The sequence below is a fragment of the Moschus berezovskii genome, chromosome 16, assembly GCF_049115385.1.
Source record: "Moschus berezovskii isolate FMDL1 chromosome 16, NW_MosBer_1.0, whole genome shotgun sequence".
Taxonomy (NCBI): Eukaryota; Metazoa; Chordata; class Mammalia; order Artiodactyla; family Moschidae; genus Moschus; species Moschus berezovskii.
Window position 1 is genome coordinate 15,465,514 of NC_142475.1, and position 20,678 is coordinate 15,486,191.

General features: G+C 47.7%; 1 protein-coding gene across 2 annotated transcripts in view; it reads left to right on the top strand.

Moving 5' to 3' along the window:
• MATN2 (matrilin 2) overlaps positions 1 to 20,678 on the top strand; it is a 166,806-nt gene that overhangs the window by 37,862 nt on the left and 108,266 nt on the right. For both annotated transcript variants that reach the window (XM_055431892.2, XM_055431891.2), the window contains exon 3: positions 17,248 to 17,817. In XM_055431892.2, the coding sequence (XP_055287867.2) occupies positions 17,248 to 17,817 (570 nt within the window). The remainder of the gene's footprint in view (positions 1 to 17,247; positions 17,818 to 20,678) is intronic.

Here is a 20,678-nt window from a genome sequence, read left to right on the forward strand (position 1 = left end):
AAAGTGAAAGTGAAGTCGCTCAGTCGTGTCCGACTCTTAGCGATCCCATGGACTGCAGCCCACCAGGCTCCTCTGTCCATGGGGTTTTCCAGGCAAGAGTACTGGAGTGGGGTGCCATTGCCTTCTCCATAGGACCCAGCAATCCCACTCCTAGGCATATACCCTGAGGAAACCAAAATTGAAAAAGACACATGTATCTCATTGTTCATTTCTGCACTATTTACAATAGCAAGAACATGGAAGCAACCTGGATGTCCATCGACAGATGAATGGATAAAGAAGTTGTGGTACATATACACAATGGAATATTCAGTTCAGTTCAGTTGCTCAGTCGTGTCCGACTCTTTGCGACCCCATGAATCACAGCACGCCAGGCCTCCCTGTCCATCACCAACTCCTGGAGTTCACTCATACTCATGTCCATCGAGTCGGTGATGCCATCCAGCCATCTCATTCTCTGTCGTCCCCGTCTCCTCCCACCCCCAATCCCTCCCAGCATCAGACTCTTTTCCAGTGAGTCAACTCGTCGCATGAGGTGGCCAAAGTATTGGAGTTTCAGCTTCAGCATCAGTCCCTCCAATGAACACCCAGGATTGATCTCCTTTAGAATGGACTGGTTGGATCTCCTTGCAGTCCAAGGGACTCTCAAGAGTCTTCTCCAGCACCACAGTTCAAAAGCATCAGTTCTTCGGCGATCAGCTTTCTTCACAGTCCAACTCTCACATCCATACATGACCACGGGAAAAACGATAGCCTATTACTCAGCCATAAAAAGGAATGTCTTTGAGTCAGTTCTAATGAGGTGGATGAACCTAGAACCTATTATAGAGTGAAGTAAGTCAGAAAGAGGAAGATAAACATTGTTTTCTAACGCATATATACGGAACCTAGAAAAATGGTCCTGAAGAATTTACTTACAGGGCAGCAATGGAGAAACAGACATAGAGAACAGACTTACGGACACGGCGGGAGGGGAGCAGAGGGTGGGATGCATGGAAAGAGGAACATGGAAACTTACATCACCATCTGTAAAATAGAGAGCGAAAAGGAATCTGCTGTATGGCTCAGGACACTCAAACAGGGGCTCTGTGTCAACCTGGAGGGGTGGGGTGGGGAGGGAGATGGGAGGGAGGTTCAAAAGGGAAGGGGTATGTGTATACCTATGGCTGGTTCATGTTGAGGTTTGACAGAAAACAAAATTCTGTAAAGCAAGTGTCCTTCAATTAAAAAAATGAATTAATTTTAAAAAAAGACAAAAGAGTTGTCTTTAAATTCTCCCTAGTGCTTTCTCTATAGTATATGCTTAAGGGGCATCTATTTACACCTGAGACCTGGCTGGGAACTCTGGCAGGAGGGCCTTTGGGTTAGCTGGGAATGGAAAAGACTAAAGCCTGGCCTGAATCAGGAGCCCTTAGAATGTGCCCTAAATGAGGACAGACACACTTACAAGCCTTCTATGTCTCCTTAATGGAATCCAGACTTCTCGGTAGCAAACATGTGTGCTCCTTCCAGTCGCTGCTGTCCATCCTTTACGATACACCCAGGGCACCCCAGCTGCATCACCTGTGCACATGGTGCCCTACCTGTTCTGGCTCCCAGGCCTTTGCTCATGCTGACCCTTTGCCGAAATGCCCACCCCAACTCTGCCTGACCAGTGCCTGCCCAGCCTTTGATAATGGAATAAGATTGTAAGATATAATATAATATGGTACCCATTGGCTTCTTTAGGAATTTTCCCACCCACCCTCTTGGGACCATGCTCTTCTCCAGGCTCCAACTGCACGTGCTTTTTGCGAATCTTATGAAGCTGTCTTCTCTACAAGGCCGTAAGCATCTCCCAGGCTGAGATTCGTCCCTGTGCTGTGTCCCTAGCACCTAGCACAGAGAGGAGTGTTCTACGGTGTGTGCGTAACTCAAGTAAATGAAAATGATGAAAGGAATTTTTCCTTGGCCGGTACAGGGCTATGGAACCTTCCACCCCTGCCTCTATGTGTGCCTGCACCCCTCTCCTTCCAGGGAGGAGCTACAAGACTGTATGTAGCAAGGCCCCTTCCTGGGGCCCTCTTCCCTCCCAGCGTGACTTGGCTATGTTATTATTCACATGTCTCTGCCCTGTGCCTGACTTCTATCTGGACTCTCGGAAAGCCGATGAGGCCATTGCTCAATGTATTAAATTAAAATGCTCCTGTGGGCTGAATGCCAGTTTTAAAGCTCTTTTTTCACTTTGAAGAGAGGCAAGATCACCTGTTTCCCTGTGCTTTCTGTACTGTCTTGTATTGGGGGATGGGCACTGTGTGTGTGTAAATAACAGTTTTAAGAGATGAGTCGTTTCTCAGTTTGAGAAAGGAGGAAACCTGGTGAGAAGGGTTTTGCTAGAGAATACCAAATCAATTCTGTATCCATGCAGTCAGCTCAAGGAATTTTAAAACCGTTGTCTATTTCAAGACTTCTTTATACTTCTTTTCGCAATTAGAAGAAAGCTTATATTTGTAAGACACTCTGAAAGGAGGTGTGAGGGGTGGTTTTTTGTTTTTTTTTTTTTTTTTAGCAGGACTTAAGCGACGAGTTGACTCACTGGAAAAGACTCTGATGCTGGGAAAGGTTGGGGGCAGGAGGAGAAGGGGACAACAGAGAATGAGATGGCTGGATGGCATCACCGACTCTGTGGACATGAGCTTGGGTGAACTCCGGGAGCTGGTGATGGACAGGGAGGCCTGGCGTGCTGTGATTCATGGGGTCGCGGAGAGTCGGACACGACTGAGCGACTGAACTGAACTGAACTGAAGCAAACTGCTTTACCTTGCAAGGAAATTCAATTCATTGGAAATTGTTTTTTCTCCAGGGCTAAACTGGGGCAGCTTTCTTTCTGGCTCCCTTGCAAAGAAAATTGTCCAGGGTTCTGGAAACCACAGTTGTTGAACTTCATACGATGTCTCTTTTCTTTCAGCTCATGTAACAGTTGCGAGAGGAGACTGGTGTGATGTGGCATGTTTTTTCTTTCTTCGTTTTTTTTCTTTTCCATTTCACTGGCTCGTTGGTGCACACTCCCCGAGGGCTTTAGAAAGTTGTGTTCCTAAAGGAATTTATGACAGTCTGCAGGGAGAATAGAAATTTGAGCTGGTGTCAGCCTAGGATCCCTCAGGGCACTATTGGCCCATGTCTCTGGTTTATGGAGCACCATTGCTAGCCAAAGATGCATGCTCATCCACCAGAACCTTCTTTTAAACAAAAACAAATGCATCATGACATTGGCAAGTATATTTTACATAAAAACTTCCCAGTGTGGATCTCTATAGGCAGACAGAATCCATCTTGCGGGGGCTCTTCTTGGTTTGGGTTAAAGCGTACACAGATCAAATCTGGAAATAAGTTTCTCCATGTGAACTTCGGTGCTGCTTGTAGGTGTTGGGAAGAAGGTGATGGAATGAAAGTTGATGTTCAGACCATATCTCAGTGCTTGAGGGAAGCACATGAATGGTATCAACTGGGATTCAAAGCAGGTCTGTGTGGGCAGAAGACCACAGAAATCACCTCCATGGATATACACTGTTCCTTTTATCCTCAGTAATGGGCCAAGACATAGAAATGTATTTGCTCGGTGTCTTTGCTAGATTCATGCCTCTGTGTTCATAAGTACAGTCTCTAATGACTGTTCTTTGTGGTTGAAGGTTTGGCTGTTTTGGCTAAGCATGTGTTATGCTTACCAAATGATAATACATTTTCCTGCCTTATTCTTCAGTCATCTGTATGTGTGTGCCACTGACCCCCTGGACTGTGGCCCTGTAAGGCCGGGGACGTCGCTGTCTATGTGTCAACAGCCTCACGGCACCAGCATTGTACAGACAGACCTTGTTTTATTGCACTTTGCTTTATCGTGCTTCACGGATACTGTGTTTTTTTGACAACCCTGCATCAAACAAGGGATCAAACCTGTGTCTCTTATGTGAAGAGGACTTTGAACTTAGAGGAGTATGTCTTGAGTTGAGCTTTAACTCCTGAGTCTCATTCAAGTCTTTGCCATTGGCCCTCCCATATATTTAGTTCAGTTCAGTTGCTCAGTCATGTCTGACTCTGTGACCCCCATGGACTGCAGCACGCCAGGCTTCCCTGTCCATCACCAACTCCTGGAGTTTGCTCAAACTCATGTCTATTGAGTTGGTGATGCTATCCAACCATCTCATCCTCTGTCATCCCCTTCTCCTCCCACCTTCAATCTTTCCCAGCATCAGGGTCTTTTCCAGTGAAATCAGTTCTCTGAATCAGGTGGCCAAAGTATTGGAGCTTCAGCTTCAGCATCAGTCCTTCCAATGAATATTCAGGACTGATCTCCTTTAGGATGGACTGGTTGGATCTCCTTGCAGTCCACGGGACTCTCAAAAGTCTTCTCTAGCACCACAGTTCAAAAGCATCAATTCTTCAGTGTTCGGTTTTCTTTATAGTCCAACTTTCAAATCCATACATGACCACTGGAAAAACCATAGCCTTGACTAGACGGACCTTTGTCAGCAAAGTAATGTCTCTGCCTTTTAATATGCTGTCATAGCTTTTCTTCCCAGGAGCAAGTGTCTTTTAATTTCATGGCTGCAGTTACCATCTGCAGTGGTTTTGGAGCCCAAGAAAATGAAGTCTCTCACTGTTTCCATTGTTTCCCCATCTATTTGCCGTGAGTGATGGGATCAGATGCCATGATCTTAGTAATGGTAAAGAGTCTGCCTGCAACGAGGGAGACCTAGGTTCAATCCCTGGGTCAGGAAGATCCCCTGAAGAAAGAAATGGCAACCCATTCCAGTATTCTTGCCTGGAGAATCCATGGACAGAGGACCCTGGCGAGTTACAGTCCATGGGGGTGCAGAGTCAGACACTTTCACTATCAATGTGTTAACTGGTGACTGGGAGGATAACTTCATTAGGCTCTTCTCTGGGACATTTTTCTGTTCAGAAGAGACCCTTCGTGCTAGGTCACCTGCTGAGAAATAGAGGCTAAAAATGCAGACACTGGAATCAGACTGGCTAGGGTGTGAAATCTCTTCTCCCCACCATTCATTCTGCTCATGCCAGCAGACTTTTCATTTAGCCTCACTAAGACTCAGCGCCCTCAACTGTAAGTTAGAGGTAATAATGGTGCCTATTTTGCTTTTACTGAGTCTAATCAAAAGCCAGGAGACAACTGACCTGTGCGTGATCTGACAATGGATCAGAACTCACAAGAGGTAGGAGGGGGGCTCAGGATGGGGGAACACATGTTCACCCATGACTGATTCATGTCGATGTATGGCAAATACCTCCGCAATATTGTAAAGTAATTATCCTCCAATTTAAAAATTAAAAAAAAATAAAGGAACCCACGAGGGAATACAGGATATAAGGTTTGCGTATTTACCAGGTTCTCCTGGCTTTGGGGAGGAAGGAGGGTGCTGGGGCATAGGAAGGGGCCTGTTCTGGATTCTTGCTCTCTGGCCTCTCTGATGGTCTTTCAGGCTCACATGCCTCTTGGGGTAGAGTCTTCTTATTTGCTGCATGTAAGAATCACCGGGAACAATTGTCTAAGTGCAGATTCCTGGGCCTCAGCCTCAAAGACTCTAATTCACTGGGTCTAGAGAGTCTACCCAGGATTCAGCATTTTAAATAAGCACCCCCAGGTGCTTCTGATGTGACCAGGACATTGAGGGTCCCCACTGTGAGCTGTGTTTATTGTACCTGCACTGACCAGCTGCCACAGCCCACTGCGCAGAAGAGAGTCTACAACTTCTCTTTTTGCTCTCCCACATCTGCCTCCACATAGGCACATTGACAAAAAGAAGCCAGGAGAAACTGAGCATCTGTGTGTGTTGCACTCTGCTGGGTACTACGGATTTATAGAAGACACTGCATGTGACTACTGTCTCCATACATGAGATGCTGCGAGGAGAATGCTTAGGACGCAGGAGACCACAGGGCTGAGTCTTAAGTTGAGGAAGAACTTGAAGGAGCGTGGTGTATAAGGAACTACTGAGTTGGCCATAAAAGTTCGTTAGAGTTTTCCATACCGTCTTATGGAAAAGCCTGAACAAATGTTTTGGCCAGCCCGATACAGACCATTAGACTGCTGGAGTTTAAGGTATAGGGCAAGGCGAGGTGGGCGGGCCCAGGAGGCTCAAGTTAGTTCAGTCTCCCATGGCCTTGCTGTCAGTGACCCTTAGGAGGGTGGCTGTTGGAGAAATTGCTTTGAGGAGACAGCATCCTGGGCTGGTTTATACTGAGAACTCACAGCTGCCAAACTGAGCTACTGTGACTGATGAAACTCACCAAAATATTTATTCAGAGGAAAGTTCTGCTATAAAGAGGGGAAGAGTAAGGTCCATTTGTTGGGAGAGTCTCTCTTATCTCCCAGGTCAGGAAAGCCATTGCTGAGATGATGGGGCCTTAAGGTCTGGAGGGGGATCTAAGGGGAGTGAGCGGAGAAAATGGCTTTGACATTTCACCACTTAGCTTGCCTCCTGTTAGTTTTGACTCATTATTCCAGCCCTCAGAAATCCTTTCTGGCCCTGACTCTGTTATTCAGCTTTTTACCGATTCCTTCCAACATTGTGTGTAGTGGTGTACGGAGAACCACGAATGCCCCCAGAGTTTGGAGAACGGTGTGGAAAATGTTACCAAGTGGGGAATGATTTGCTAATGAGTCTACGATATGCCTTCAATCCCATTAAGAAGTCCAGGGTGTCTCCCTAATATAATATGATCAACTTTTCAGATCGCTCCCCAGGGGTTCTTTCGGGAGATGTGAGTGGAGCGTGATTGATTCAGAGAAAGCCATGGCTCATCAACTGCATTGTAAAACAGCTGGCGTGAGGTAACTCAGCAGCTGCTGACTGACTAACAAGGGAATAAGGGAAGGGAAGAATTGAAATGTAGTCCTTCCTGTCTTGGCCAAGGACTACTGTGCCCCAGTCAAGTGCCCTAAGTACAGGGCAGTTGCAAGCTAAGTCTCACTGGGAGCAAAAATCAAAGGTGCTCCAAACTGCCTCTGAAATGTCCATAAAATCACCTGTAAACCTCAGGGCTGGTCGCAGTTTGCAGGCGCATGGGGCCACACCTCACGCGGCCGTGAGCAGGCGCTCATTGAGTGTGATGGTGGGTGTTACAAGGCAGTCTCTGGGGCTGTCTGTCTGTCTTTGTTAAGCCCATCTAGTTCAGGACACACAGACTAAGTGCTTATGGGATGCAACTTCCTGAATTCCGATGTGCTATTTTATATTCTTATAACGGAGAATACATACCACTTGTATAGTCTGAGGAGACCGTTTCTTAGGACATTTCTATTTGCCCTGACCCCATGCCGACAGCAGCACTCCATCCCAAGTGCATCTTTATCTAGAAGTCTGTGTGCACACCGTCTACATGGCCACCCTTTTTATTTCTCATTGAAAAGTAGTAAGTTAGCACTAATTATCAGATAATGTCTCAAAGTTACGGTAAGCTAACTTACCTTTATTCGGTTTCTTAGAAGTGAATAAAATTGAGCACTTCAGCTGTTGTTGCAGAGGCCCCCAGACTCTGGAACCAGGTTGGCAAAATGATTCCGTTACTTGCAGGGCAGTGTTGACGGTATCCTGAGGCTGAGTCCAGGCTGAGCGGGAGAGGACAGGAATTGATTAGTAATGTCTGCCAGGGAGAAGGGAGGAGAAGGGGGCCTTGCTGAGCCTGCCTTAGAGCCTGGGTACTCACACCAGAGATGGCCAGTCACGCGCTCCCTCTCACTCTGTGCCCTCTGTTTATCTTTTCCGTCTGCTTATATTTTATCAAATTCTATTATTATTATTTATCTCTATGCCTGCTGTTCACCATTGGGGGTCTTCCCTTCATTCTATTCCCAGAGCCTGACACACAATAGGTCCTCGCTAAATATTCGTTCAAAGACTGGCTCTACTTAAGTGTTCTACCTAACTGGTCTGGATATGTGGAATCTGCATTTCTTCCCACTGTGTGTGTGTGTGTGCTCAGTTGCTTCAGTCGTGTCCAACTCTGTGCGACCCCACAGACTGTAGCCCACCAGGCTCCTCTGTCCATGGGATTATCCCAGCAAGAATACTCGAGCGGGTTGCCATTTCCTTCTCCAGGGAATCTTCCTGACCCAGGGACTCAACCTGCGTCTCCTGCATTGGCAGGTGAATTCTTTACCTCTGAGCCACCAGGGAAGCCCTTTCTTTCTCACTGGAGTCAATTAATTGCCTTGTTGAGATCCAAACTATAAATCTTCTCTGATTCTCCTGATCTATCCCATCTAGGAATAAAAACATAAATTGTGCATTTTTCCCTCTTCTCAATTTCCTTCTGCTTCATAATCATCAAGTTCTCCCTTCTTGTCAGGCCCCCACCCCCACTGTCTCTAATCATAAAACTGCTTTTCTCCCTTTGAAACTCTTGGTGAGCTAGTTTTTCCTCTGTCCCGTTGTGACCTTTGAATCATGTTTCACGGTGTTTCTGGTTACTCTTGGGAATTAAAGTCCTAATAATAAGAAGAGCTTTAGCTCTTGGCTCACTGCCACTGTCTCCAACATTACTCTTAAAATTCTTGGTGATTTCAATATCCGCATGAATGCGGATACTCATGAATGCAGATATTCATCCTTCTTCGCGGGATCGTTCCTGGAGTATTCTTGTCTCCCACCATATCTCAGCCAGACCTCTCTTATATACTCCTGACCCTGTGACTACAATACCTGCAGTTCCTTCATAATCTCAATTTAAACCTCCTGTTTCCTCTCAGCTCGCCCCTTCTAGGATTCCAGCTTCAACAGTCCTTTGCCCTTGTCTAGACTTTCAATCCATTTACCCCGCTGCTTTTTCTCTGCCCTTCACCCCCTCCCATCTTCTACTTCATATTCCCCCAGCTTAATTTCATAGGAAGCCTTATAGGTGCTCTGTCACCTACCTCTGTTGCTTTCCTGATCCATCAGCTCTTGGCTGCATGACAACCCTGGTTATATCCACTTCCTCCGGCTTCCCTCCTGTACCCGTGCAGCCACGTGTAGCTGGAGCGAAGCACACACCATGCTGTCAGTGTCCCTTCAGTTTTGTGCTCGCTACCCTGGTGGCTCAGAGGTTAACGCGTCTGCCTCCAATGTGGGAGACCCAGGTTCGATCCCTGGGTCGGGAAGATTCCCCTGGAGAAGGAAACGGTAACCCAGTCCAGTATACTTGCCTGGAGAATACCATGGACGGAGAAGCCTGGTAGGCTACAGTCCACGGGGTTGCAAAGAGTCAGACACGACTGAGCGACAGAATGGACGGACGGACGGACCCTCAAGGTGGCCTTTGATGCCACCTGGAAATCCTATTCTGCTGCCCTTGTCCATTCACTCTTGCACTGTCCTAGAAATTAGTCCATTTCCCCCTTGTATCATTCCTTTTTTAAAGTTTTTTTTTTTTAATATTTATTTGTTTTGTCTGCACCAGATCTTAGTTGCAGCTCTCGGGATCTTCGTTGCATCATGCAGCATTTTTTGTTGAGGTGCAGACTCTCTACTTACGGCTCGGTCTTCAGTAGTTGCAGCACGTGGGCTTAGTTGCTCTGTGGTGTGTGGGAGCCAGCTCCTACCAGGGATTGAACCCGAGTCCCCTGCGTTGCAAGGCAGACTCTCCACCACTGGATCACCAGGGAAGTCCCCACAGTTCTTTTTTCAAGTGCCCACACACCACCTACTTGTGGGAACTTTGCTGGGAACTGTTAGGAAGCATCACATTTTCTGAAATCTGTCTCCCTTCTCCACCGCACCTTGGGCATTTGCCTGTGGTCCAGGTCATGTTTCTCCTGTTCCCCACAGCCCTTCAAAGGCCAGTGACCTTGACTTTCCATCTCCCCAGGGCCCTGCTTCTCCTGATATCACAGGAGGCACTTGTCAAGCACAAGAGAATGTGAACACCTAGCAGCTTCTTGCCTGGAGAATCCCAGGGTCTGCGGAGCCTGGTGGGCCACCGTCTATGGGGTCGCACAGAGTCGGACACGACTGAAGTGACTCAGCAGCAGCAGCAGCAGCTTCGTTTACTGAGATGCTGCTCTTCAGGGAGGCAAGCATCTGTTTTCATCATTTTATTAAATTAAAAAAAATTACAAATAGGCATTTAGCAAGGGAAAAGCACTTGGCAGGAGGCAGGCAAGTTCGGGCCATAGCTTCAGGCCCTGATTCCAGGGAAGGAAAGAACTGACCTCAAAGAGCCAGTGTTGTTCTGGTGCATCTTGAGTGTGCTGGGAACGGCAGGTCTAAAAGGACAGAATCCTTTCTGAGCATCGCTTGGTGGTTAAGAGCATGGGCTATGGAGCTGGGTTCAGATCGTGGCCCCTCTCCTTTCTAAGTATGAGACCCTAATCTAGGTGGACACAACTGAGCAACTGAACTGAACTGAACCTTTCTAGACTCACTGTTCTCATCTGTAAAATGGGAATAGTACCTACCTGCTCGTTGGGTGTGAAGAATAAATAAGTCACTCCGTGTAAAAGTACTCAGAACAAGTGAAGTACTTTTGCTGCTGCTGCTGCTAAGTCACTTCAGTCGTGTCTGACTCTGTGTGACCCCGTAGACGGAAGCCCACCAGGCTCCCCCGTCCCTGGGATTCTCCAGGCAAGAACACTGGAGTGGGTTGCCATTTCCTTCTCCAACGTATGAAAGTGAAAAGTGAAAGTGAAGTCGCTCAGTCATGTCCGACCCTTAGCGACCCCATGGACTGCAGCCTACCAGGCTCCTCCATCCATGGGATTTTCTAGGCGAGAGTACTGGAGTGGCTTGCCATTGCCTTCTCCGCAAGTACTTTTAGGTACCCAATAAACAGTAGCTATAAATTATTGTCATATTCTCTTTCGAGTTTCACGATAGCCCTGTGAGGTATTATCCTCATTTCACAGAAAAAGAGACTGAGGGCTAGAAAGGTGAAGGGGAGTCTATAGACCACACGGCTGGTAAGTGGCATTGGCTGGGCTTGCCCTGAAGTCACAGGGCAAGCCTGTGTTTGCTTGTTTCACTAAGCATTTGTGACCTTTGAATCATGTTCCATAGTGTTTCTGGTCACTCTTGGGAATTAAAGAAACCCCTCTGGTTAGTCCGAGTAACAAGAACAGTTTTAGCTCTTGGCTCATGGTCACTTTCTCCAGCATTAGAGAAATGTTGCTGTTTCACAGAGCCCCTTTCAGTGTCTGGATGAAATTATTTTACCCTCATCATAGAGATTCACATACCTTCCTTCTCCAAACATGCCCTGACCTCTCTGGGCAGATGGTACCAAATATTTGCTGTACAATTACATGGCTATAATTGAATTTAGCCGCAGCAAGGGAGACCGATTAGCAACAAATCTACAATCCTGAGAGGAAGAAGCTGGTTCCAAGGCTGCACATTGTAATCCTGCTGGGGAATGTGGCTTAAAATTGTTCTGGCTCAGGTTCACCTTCTCTGCGGGGGGAGGAGACACTTGTTTGCCCAGTGAGTAGGCTATGGAGTTGAGCTGACAGAACTGGAAGAACTGTTCACAAGGCTTAGACCGTCACTTTTTGGTTCGGGGGATGGCGTTTTATGATGTGCCCAGATACCCTCTTCCAACTGCTGCAGAAAGTCTACAGTAAAAGACGAGATGGAAGATTGTGTGTGTTCTTCTCTTGGGCTAATTAGACAAGGATGCTGTTTATCAGAACTGATATGTGAGACGAACACACACAGAGGAGATGTTTCTGGAAACAGCTCTCAGCAGTTCCCGGGTGGAGAAACTGTGAAGGCAAATATTTCAGAATGTCCTCGAGTATTTATAAAGCTCGTATTGCAATGCCAGCAGTATCGGGACTTTTCCCAGGCGCCCGCCATGACGTGGGGAGAAGGCACCCAGATGGTCCCAGGCCCGACCCTAGTGAGCCCTGGGGCCTTGTGGAGGTGGAGTCACCTCTCTGAGCCTCAGTTTCCCCTTCTGTAAGGTGAATAACTTGGACTCTATTTAGATCCTTCCAGCTCTAAGACTTTGTTAGTCTGTGAGTTCCTTGACCCAAAGTTAGAAAGTGACTGTGTTCCCTCATAAAGTGGCAAAGATTTGCGTCCTGGACTCAGCAGGACCTAGACCTGAGGAGACGGGGACGACAGAGGATGAGCTGGTTGGACGGCATCACTGACTCCATGGACATGAGTTTGAGCAAGCTCCAGGAGTTGGTGATGGACAGGGAAGCCTGGCGTGCTGCAGTCCATGGGGTCGCGAAGAGTCAGACACGACTGACTGAACTGAGACCCGCTCAAGCCCTTTTTGACTCTGGTTTGAATCTGTCTCCTTGAACTGCCAGTTCTGACTCAGTCCCTTCCACCTGAAGCCTTGTTCCATCACCCGGAATTCCGCTTAATTCTACAAACGTTGACTCAAGACTTAAACTGTGTCCCCACGGCATGGCTGCAGAGCTGACCAGTCTCCCACATTGGGGAATCCACAGTAAGATATGAGGTCAAGACTTACCAGAACGTCCTTTCTCCAGAAATATCTCTAGGTCCTACACTCATGGTTTCGCAGAGTGTGGTCCTTGGACCAGTGACATCGACTTCACACAGGAACTTGCTGGAAATGTATATTTTCAGGAGCCAGCCTATACCTACAGAATCAGAAACTCTGGAAGTGAGGCCCACAAACCTTAGTTTTTAACAAGTCCTTCAGGGAGTTGGGAGACACCTCGAGTCTGAGGACCACTTAACCAGCCCTTTCCAGGACAGGCTGCAAAAGCTTTGTCTCTGAGCTCTCAAGGGACCCGAGGAGACATCCAGGAGAAAGTCGGTCACTCGGGCTGCCAGAACTCGTTGTTTTCAACTCTCAGTCACAGCTCCCTGGAGGGTCCCTCCAACACCTTTTCGAACCTCTGAGGTGGTTCTGTGAATGCCAGGTGCTGTGAAAAATTCATTTGTTTTGATGGGAAGGAGTCCAGTGGAGCACATCATTCCTTTGCAACTTCCAGACTCCCCTTTAAATTGATTGTGATGCTTGCTGGGATGCTGACACGGGGACCAAGGCCCACAGGAAGAATCCCAGTCCCGGGGGGACCTCTGCTTCCAGAAGAAGAGTTCTTAGGGAGCCAGTATGCCGTCTCCATGCCACCCTCCCTTCCAAGCAGCCTTTCGTTAATATCCTCCCATGTGGCCGGGTCCAGGCTGGTTCCAGTCCTTCTGAGCAGGTGGAGATCACTGGGTCCTGTTCTCCCTTCAATCTGTTCAGACCGAAGCTGGTAGAGTGGGGAGTGGATGTCTAGCCTCAGTCCTGGGAGTTTTGTCATGTGTTGCCCGGACTCAGGGCCACATGCTAGACCACAGACACTTCTCATGGAAATTAGAGAACGGCACCCCCTCCAGGGGCCTCCCAAATGGACGCAGCCCCTGGGGCTCAGGACTGGGCTGGATTTCAGGCCCTCGCACTTCCTCGGGCGGGTACACAGCTATCCACGGGCACCGTGCCCCTCCCCAGCCGGAGCCTGGCACAGGGAGGACTGAGGAAGGAGAGTGGTGGGGGGCGGTGTGGGTGGAGCAGAGCCTGCCTGTGAAGCTCCCACATATTGGGGGGGTGTCCCACCTGCTGGGCCCAAGACTCAGCTCTTTACCCGCAGCTAATCCTCAGAGCCTCAGTGAGGTGTGCTCCACAGAGTTTTTCTGTTCCTAAATTATAAGAGATTTTCAAACTCTCAACACCTTCATGCTCTCATCTATCCAACAGATATGTTTCCCTTGCTCTTCAGAGCTTGTTCTGGAAACCACAGGAGACCATAGTGATGAAAGCTGTCTGGAGTCAAGATGTTAAAATGTCAGGGTCGATATTGATCTTATCCGTGGGTCCTCAAAGGCAGTTTCTGGAGACTCTGGTTTGAGAAACTCACCTTAAATTTACCCAGCCCCCAGTGTTATGTGTGGGTGCCACAGAAGGTCGGCTTTCTGCCATGATGCTGGTCTGAGGGGTGGGGGGGTATGTGCTTCTGCCCCTAAAATTGTTAGGCGTGTGAGGCTGCAATGCACAAGGTGTGTGTGTGTGTGCAGGCGCTCAGGGGAGAGGCAGGGCCTGGCAGGCTGGCCTGGACAGAGTGACCTCACTGGCCTTTCCCACTTGTCATTTCAATGACTGGGCTCACTGCTTCATTTTTGGCTTTCTCCCTCTTTCTTGCAGCTGTGCTGATTGGGATTTAGGGCAGGCATTTGAGATCCCTCTTCTAATCCCTGTCAAATTGGGATTTACCAGCGGGAAGTCTGGGAAAGGGAGGGAGGAAGGGGAGAGAGGCCTGAGTCCGTCGCTTAGAACATCGGAGAAATTCCAGGAGGAACGCCCAGCCTCCACCTCCACCCTCTGGGGCAGGAGGCCTCTCATCTCCTCTTCCCAGAATGCCTTCTTGCTTCAGCACTGGAGGAGTAAGCATGGCAATTGCGCTGGTAACGGAGAGACTCCGACACTTGCCTTTTTTCCAGTTTAACTGTGTTCTTTGTTGAAATGTTTCTTGGCCAGGTACCATCTCCATTTCCACTGCTGCCCCCACCTGCCAGCCCCCTACCCCTGGTTGAGATTGTTTCCTTCTCAACCAGATTAGTGCAACAATGGTCTGGATTGTCCACATTGCACACCCCTGACCGTCTCAACTGACCTTTTTATTCTTTTTTTAAAAAAACTGAGGTATAGTTGATGTACAGTATTATATAATTTACAGGTATGCAACATAGTGATTTGCAGGTTTTAAAGGTTAATCTCCATTTATAGTCATTATAAAGTATGGGGAATTCCCTGGCAGTCTAGCAGTTGGAACTCTGCTTTCACTGCCGAGAGCACAGGTTTAATCCCTGGTCAGGGAACTAGGATTATGAAAGTTTCGTTGCAAGGCAGAAATAAATAAAATAAAACATTGACGATATTCCTTCCATTGTACGATATATCCTTGTAGCTTATTTTATGCATAGAAGTTTGTACCTCTTGGAGAAGGAAATTGCAACCCACTCCAGTATTCTTGCCTGGAGAATCTCATGGACAGAGGAGCCTGGTGGGCTACAGTCCACGGGGTCACAAAGAGTCGGACACGACTGAGTGACTTCACTTCACTTTGTACCTCTTAATCCCTCACTGGTGTATTGCCCCACCCTTTCCCTGTCCCCACTGGTAACTGCTAGTTTGTTTTCTATAGAGAACTATTTCTTTTTTGTTTTATTCACTAGTTTTATTTTTTAGATTTCACATATAAATGATAGCAGTTTGTCTTTCTCTGTCTGACTTATTTCACTTAGCATAATACCCCCGAGGTTCATTCATGTCACAAATGGCAAAATTTCATTCTTTTTTATGACCGAGTAATATTTCACTGATTATATATAGCACGTCTTCTTTATCCATTCATCTGTTCATGGACTCTGAGGTTGCTTCCTTATCTTGGCAGTTAGAAATAATGCTGCTATGAACATTGGGGTGCCTATATCTTCTTGAATTAGTGTTTTGGTTTTTTTCAGATAAATACGTGGGGGTAGAATTGCTGGGTCATATGGTAGTTCTGTTCCTAGTTTTTTGAGGAACCTCCATATTGTTTTCCACAGTGCCTGCTCCAATTTGCATTCCCACCAACCAGGTATGAGGGCTCCTTTGTCCATATCCTCTCCACAAACTTCTGGCCCATTCAATTGACCTTCTACTACATAACTTCCCTGCAGAAGAGATACGTTACATAATATAATGCTGATCATATTATGCCCATCAGCTGTGGTATCAGTACAAATTTCAGTCTGAATGTAAAGTATTTTTGTAACTGACTTCAAGCTACCCCTCCAACTTCATTCCTATCCATAACTCTTAGCAGTGCCTTCAACACTCAGTCTATTGTCTGCAGCGTTCATGCCATCTCGGGCTTTTGTTCGTGGGTTCCTCTCCACGTGTTCCTTCTCACAGTTCAGACACTATACATCTGTAAAGCCAGCTTGTGTCCCATCTCCTTGACCCCAACCCCCTAATATCCCTGTTCTCTGAACACCTAGCATCTGCACCACACAGTTTCATACTAGTTATTCTTTACTTTCTCCATTAGTTAAGTCTCCCCAAGTAGATTGTAAACTCTTGACTTGGGTCCCTGCCCTAAGCATCTTCAATACTTCCTGCAGTATCCAGCCAAGCTAATGTGCCGTGCAGTAAATAATAAAGTAATTTTGACGCTGCTCAGATGTTTGCCCACCTAAAAACTACACATATAACTTTCTAGAAGCTGAAGTTCACTTCTTTGGTAAGAAGAAATAGTGTCTTGTTTGCTGCCAATATTCAGGATCACCCAGTCAAACACATATACATCCTTACAACCTTCCTGAGTGAAGAAAATGATGAAGATTTGAAAGGTGACCCCTGGCCCTAGGATTTCCAACCTGCATTGGGTCCTTAACAATCTTATTTATTTTTAATTGAAGTATATTTGATTTGTGATATCATGTTAGTTTCAAGTATATAGCTCAGCAATTCAGTTATGCAGATATATATATAACTTCTCCAGATTCTCTTTCCTTATGCTGCTGCTGCTGAGTCACTTCAGTCGTGTCCGACTCTGTGTGACCCCATAGACAGAAGCCCACCAGGCTCCCCCGTCCCTGGGATTCTCCAGGCAAGAACACTGGAGTGGGTTGCCATTTCCTTCTCCAATCTGTGAAAGTGAAAAGTGAAAGTGAAGTCGCTCAATCGTGTCCGACCCTTAGCGACCCCACGGACTGCAGCCTACCAGGCTCCTCCATCCATGGGATTTTCTAGGCGAGAGTACTGGAGTGGCTTGCTATTGCCTTCTCTATCTCTTTCCTTATAAGTTATTACAAAATACTGAAAATATTTCCCTGTGCTATACAGGAGGTCTTTGTTGGCTGTCTGTTGATAATTTATTGTTGTTGTTGTTGAGTCACTCAGTCGTGTCCAGCTCTTTGCAGGCCACATGGACTGCAGCAGGCCAGGCTTCCCTGTCCTTCACCATCTCCCAGAGCTTGCTCAAACTCATGTCCACCGAGTCAGTGATGTCATCCAACCATCTCATCCTCTGTCATCCCCTTCTCCTCCTGCCTTCCCAGCATCAGGGTCTTTTCTAATGAGTTGGCTCTTTGCATCAGGGGGCCAAAGTACTGGAGCTTCAGCTTCAGCATCAGTCCTTCCAATGAATATTCAGGACTGATTTCCTTTAGGATGGGCTGGTTGGATCTCCTCGATAACTTATATATAGCTGGATATTTATGCTTAAGACTCTGATGATATGTTTGCCCTCCCGCTTTTCCCCAGGGAGCACCTGTGAGAACAAGCGAGCGGACGTGGTCTTTATTATCGACAGCTCGCGCAGCGTCAACACCCACGACTACGCAAAGGTCAAGGAGTTCATTGTGGACATCTTGCAGTTCTTGGACATTGGCCCTGACGTCACCCGTGTGGGCCTGCTCCAGTATGGCAGCACGGTCAAGAACGAGTTCTCCCTCAAGACCTTCAAGAGGAAGTCCGAGGTGGAGCGCGCTGTCAAGAGGATGCGGCATCTGTCCACGGGCACCATGACGGGGCTGGCCATCCAGTACGCCCTGAACATCGCCTTCTCGGAAGCAGAGGGGGCCCGGCCCCTGAGCGAGAACGTGCCTCGGGTCATAATGATCGTGACCGATGGGAGGCCTCAGGACTCGGTGGCCGAGGTGGCTGCAAAGGCCCGGGACACAGGCATCCTGATCTTTGCCATCGGTGTGGGGCAGGTGGACTTCAACACACTGAAGGCCATCGGGAGCGAGCCCCACGAGGACCATGTCTTCCTGGTGGCCAACTTCAGTCAGATTGAGACGCTGACTTCAGTGTTCCAGAAGAAGTTGTGCAGTAAGTCCTGCTCCTCTGTGGCTCTTCTGGGGGCATCGTTGGGATGAGGTCATTCACCTTCCCGTGTTCATTCTGTGCTACCTGGTCCCAGGTACTGTGCTGGCAAGGGGTCTTTAGCAAAGGTCGAGATAAGACACAGTGTTCTCTTGGGGCTCACACTCTGGCCAAGGATGCTCATTAAGGATGCAATTTACAAATAAGTAATTAACTGCAGTTGTAAGTGTAACGGGGGAAGAATTCAGGGCAGGACCTGACCTAGGCCAGGGGCTCAGGGAGATTTCCCTGGGGAAAGGACATTTACACTCAGGCTGCCTAATGAGTCAGAGTAGGGAGGGGAAGTTTTCCTCCAGCACCTTGGATTGGCCTGGCATTACCTAGGTTGGAATTCATGAGTTGGAGTAAGCATGAAAATGGGAAAAATGTAACTTCTCCTTGGATGGCGTGGAATACCAGGCGTATTTGCTCTACAGTGGTGCTAGCTGTGGATGTTTTCTCAACCCAGAGAGAAGCCTGGTGTATGGGGTGGGGGCAAGACATGCTCCTGGTGTCCCCTCACTTGATAGGATGGCAGGTGCCTCCCAACTTCCTCTGCAAGGCCATGCCTCCCCAATCCTTGAGCTGCCTTATTCTGAGTTAGAGGTCTTCTCCCCCATCTTGCTTTCCAACCCTACTCTCCTTTCCTTGCCAGACTCCTCCCAGTAGCCTCCAAGCCGAGCTCCTGTTTCAGCTCTCCCAGAAGGTCAGCTTGTCCTCTTCTCGGTTTCCAACTTCTGCTACTGTCATCTCGTCCTTTCTTCTTCCAGAAGGGCAGGGGCCCAGGGTGCCAACGCAGGCTCTACACTGGTCCCCGGCTATGGGACAAACCTCCTGACCTGGTAAAACAGTGTTCAGTCCTGCCTTGCCCACCCCCACTGGCCTCTGTCCCCTCCAGCTGCCTTGCCTCTTTGATGGGAAAACAAAAGCAAGTGTCTATTCTGAGATGACTAGTATTTCCCTGGAGTCTGAGTGGAGATTGACCTTATGGACCAGACTCATCTCTGACTCCCCAGGAGCGGGAACCTTTGGACCACTTCTCAGAATGTGAAAGAGTCCCTCCATCACCTCTCCCCCGCCCTATCCCATCGAAGCTCAAGAAGGAAGAACCATGTGCTTCTGATGTGTCTTTAAAGTTCTCTACTGAAAACTGACTTCAAAAAGCAGAGAGCCCATTGATTTTTTACTCCAAAATCAAAAGGTTTACTTGAAAAGTCAATGCCATGAAGGAAAAAGAACCTTTTGCTCTGCAATGTCACTTGGAAAATATTCAGAAGTGCCATTTCCCTGGCACCGCAGAGGGTCTGGGCCACTACAGCATGCCGTGGCCTGAGTCACCTGGAAAACTTCACCCAGTAGAATGCGCTGCAAACATTTTTAAGGTTTATGACTTTAAATGACTTCTGCAGAATTTATGCTTCCCCTTTCCTGGAAATATTTTTTTTTAAAAAAGAAAGAAATTGGTCCTGTAACAGTTTTGACAGGTTTATTCATTTGTCTTGGAAAAATGTTAATGGAGGAGTTCTTCTCTAAGCGCTCTGAATTGAGCAGCAAAGGGAAAGGTAATATGACCAGGGTGAGGTTGTGAACTTGTTCGTAGAAGAACCTTCTCTCTGCTTTTTGACCAGGCAGCAAAACTAAAAGACAGTTTGGCTACCCACCTCATTTCTGAAAGAGCTCTAAGAGAACATCAGTATTATGCCATTCATTCATTCATCCCAGGGCCCAGAAACTGAATCCCTCTTCCCACCCTGCAGAAGGCCAGCTCCTGAATCTCTGCATCGCAGGGCGCCACTGAGCAGACCTGTCAACTGTCTTGAAAGGTGAAGGGGACCCCAGGGCCTCTTTGTCAACTGTGCAGTAAAGATCGCAATAACTAACATTTACAGAGTTCTTTCTCTTGTGTTTTCACACTTGATCCTCACAAAAATCTGGGGAGGCGGCACAGTACTATCCCTCCCTTTTATAGGACTGTAAACTTGTTAAGTGGATTCCCCAAGAACAAGCAGCCAGGAGATGGGGGGCAGTGGGTGTTCTGCTTCCAAACTCTTGCTCGTTTCACCTCTCTTCGCATTGGGAGCTAGACATTCCTCTTTTAAGGTAAACGGTTTTCTGCGAGCAGCATCTGCAGTCCAGCCATGCTAGGTCCACCAGCTCTGAGGTCGACATTCACCTTGGAGTTGGATGGGAAGCCTTTGTTGGGGGGAGGCTGTCTCAATGACCCCCCTGCCAACTGTGCAGATATGAGCACATCTGTAAAATGGGGGTTTTACCCATGGAGCGTAGATGCATGAACAGATTGCATTATAAGCTGTGGAGTCCTATGCTGTGCACACCGCGGTGTGTATGATTACAGTCACACACACAGAGGACCAGCAGGGTAGGCAGATGGCCTTGGCTTTGACCTGCCCCCCAATCCTCAGACAACAGCGATGAGTGTCTTCCATGTTGCAGACGGCAGTTCTCTGGGGTTTTGGAAATCTCGTTTGTTCCTTAAACATTTATTGAACTACACTCTGATAGTATAATTACAGCTAATTTTGTCCTAGGCTAGGTACTTTCCATACATTATTTGACTGAATACTTATAATAGCCCTGTGAAGCAGGTACTATTATTACCCCATTTTACAGAAGTAGAAACTGAGGCTTAGAAAGGATAAGCAGCTTCAAGTAGCAGAGTTGGAGTCTCTCTGGTTCCAGAGCACTTACCCTCCTCTACCTGCCAGACCCGAGGGTTTCAGGATGGTGGGAAAATGCTCTTATCACAGATAAACAGGACGTTTGCTGTATGAAGTGTACACGTCACAGACCTTGGGAAGTCACCTGGC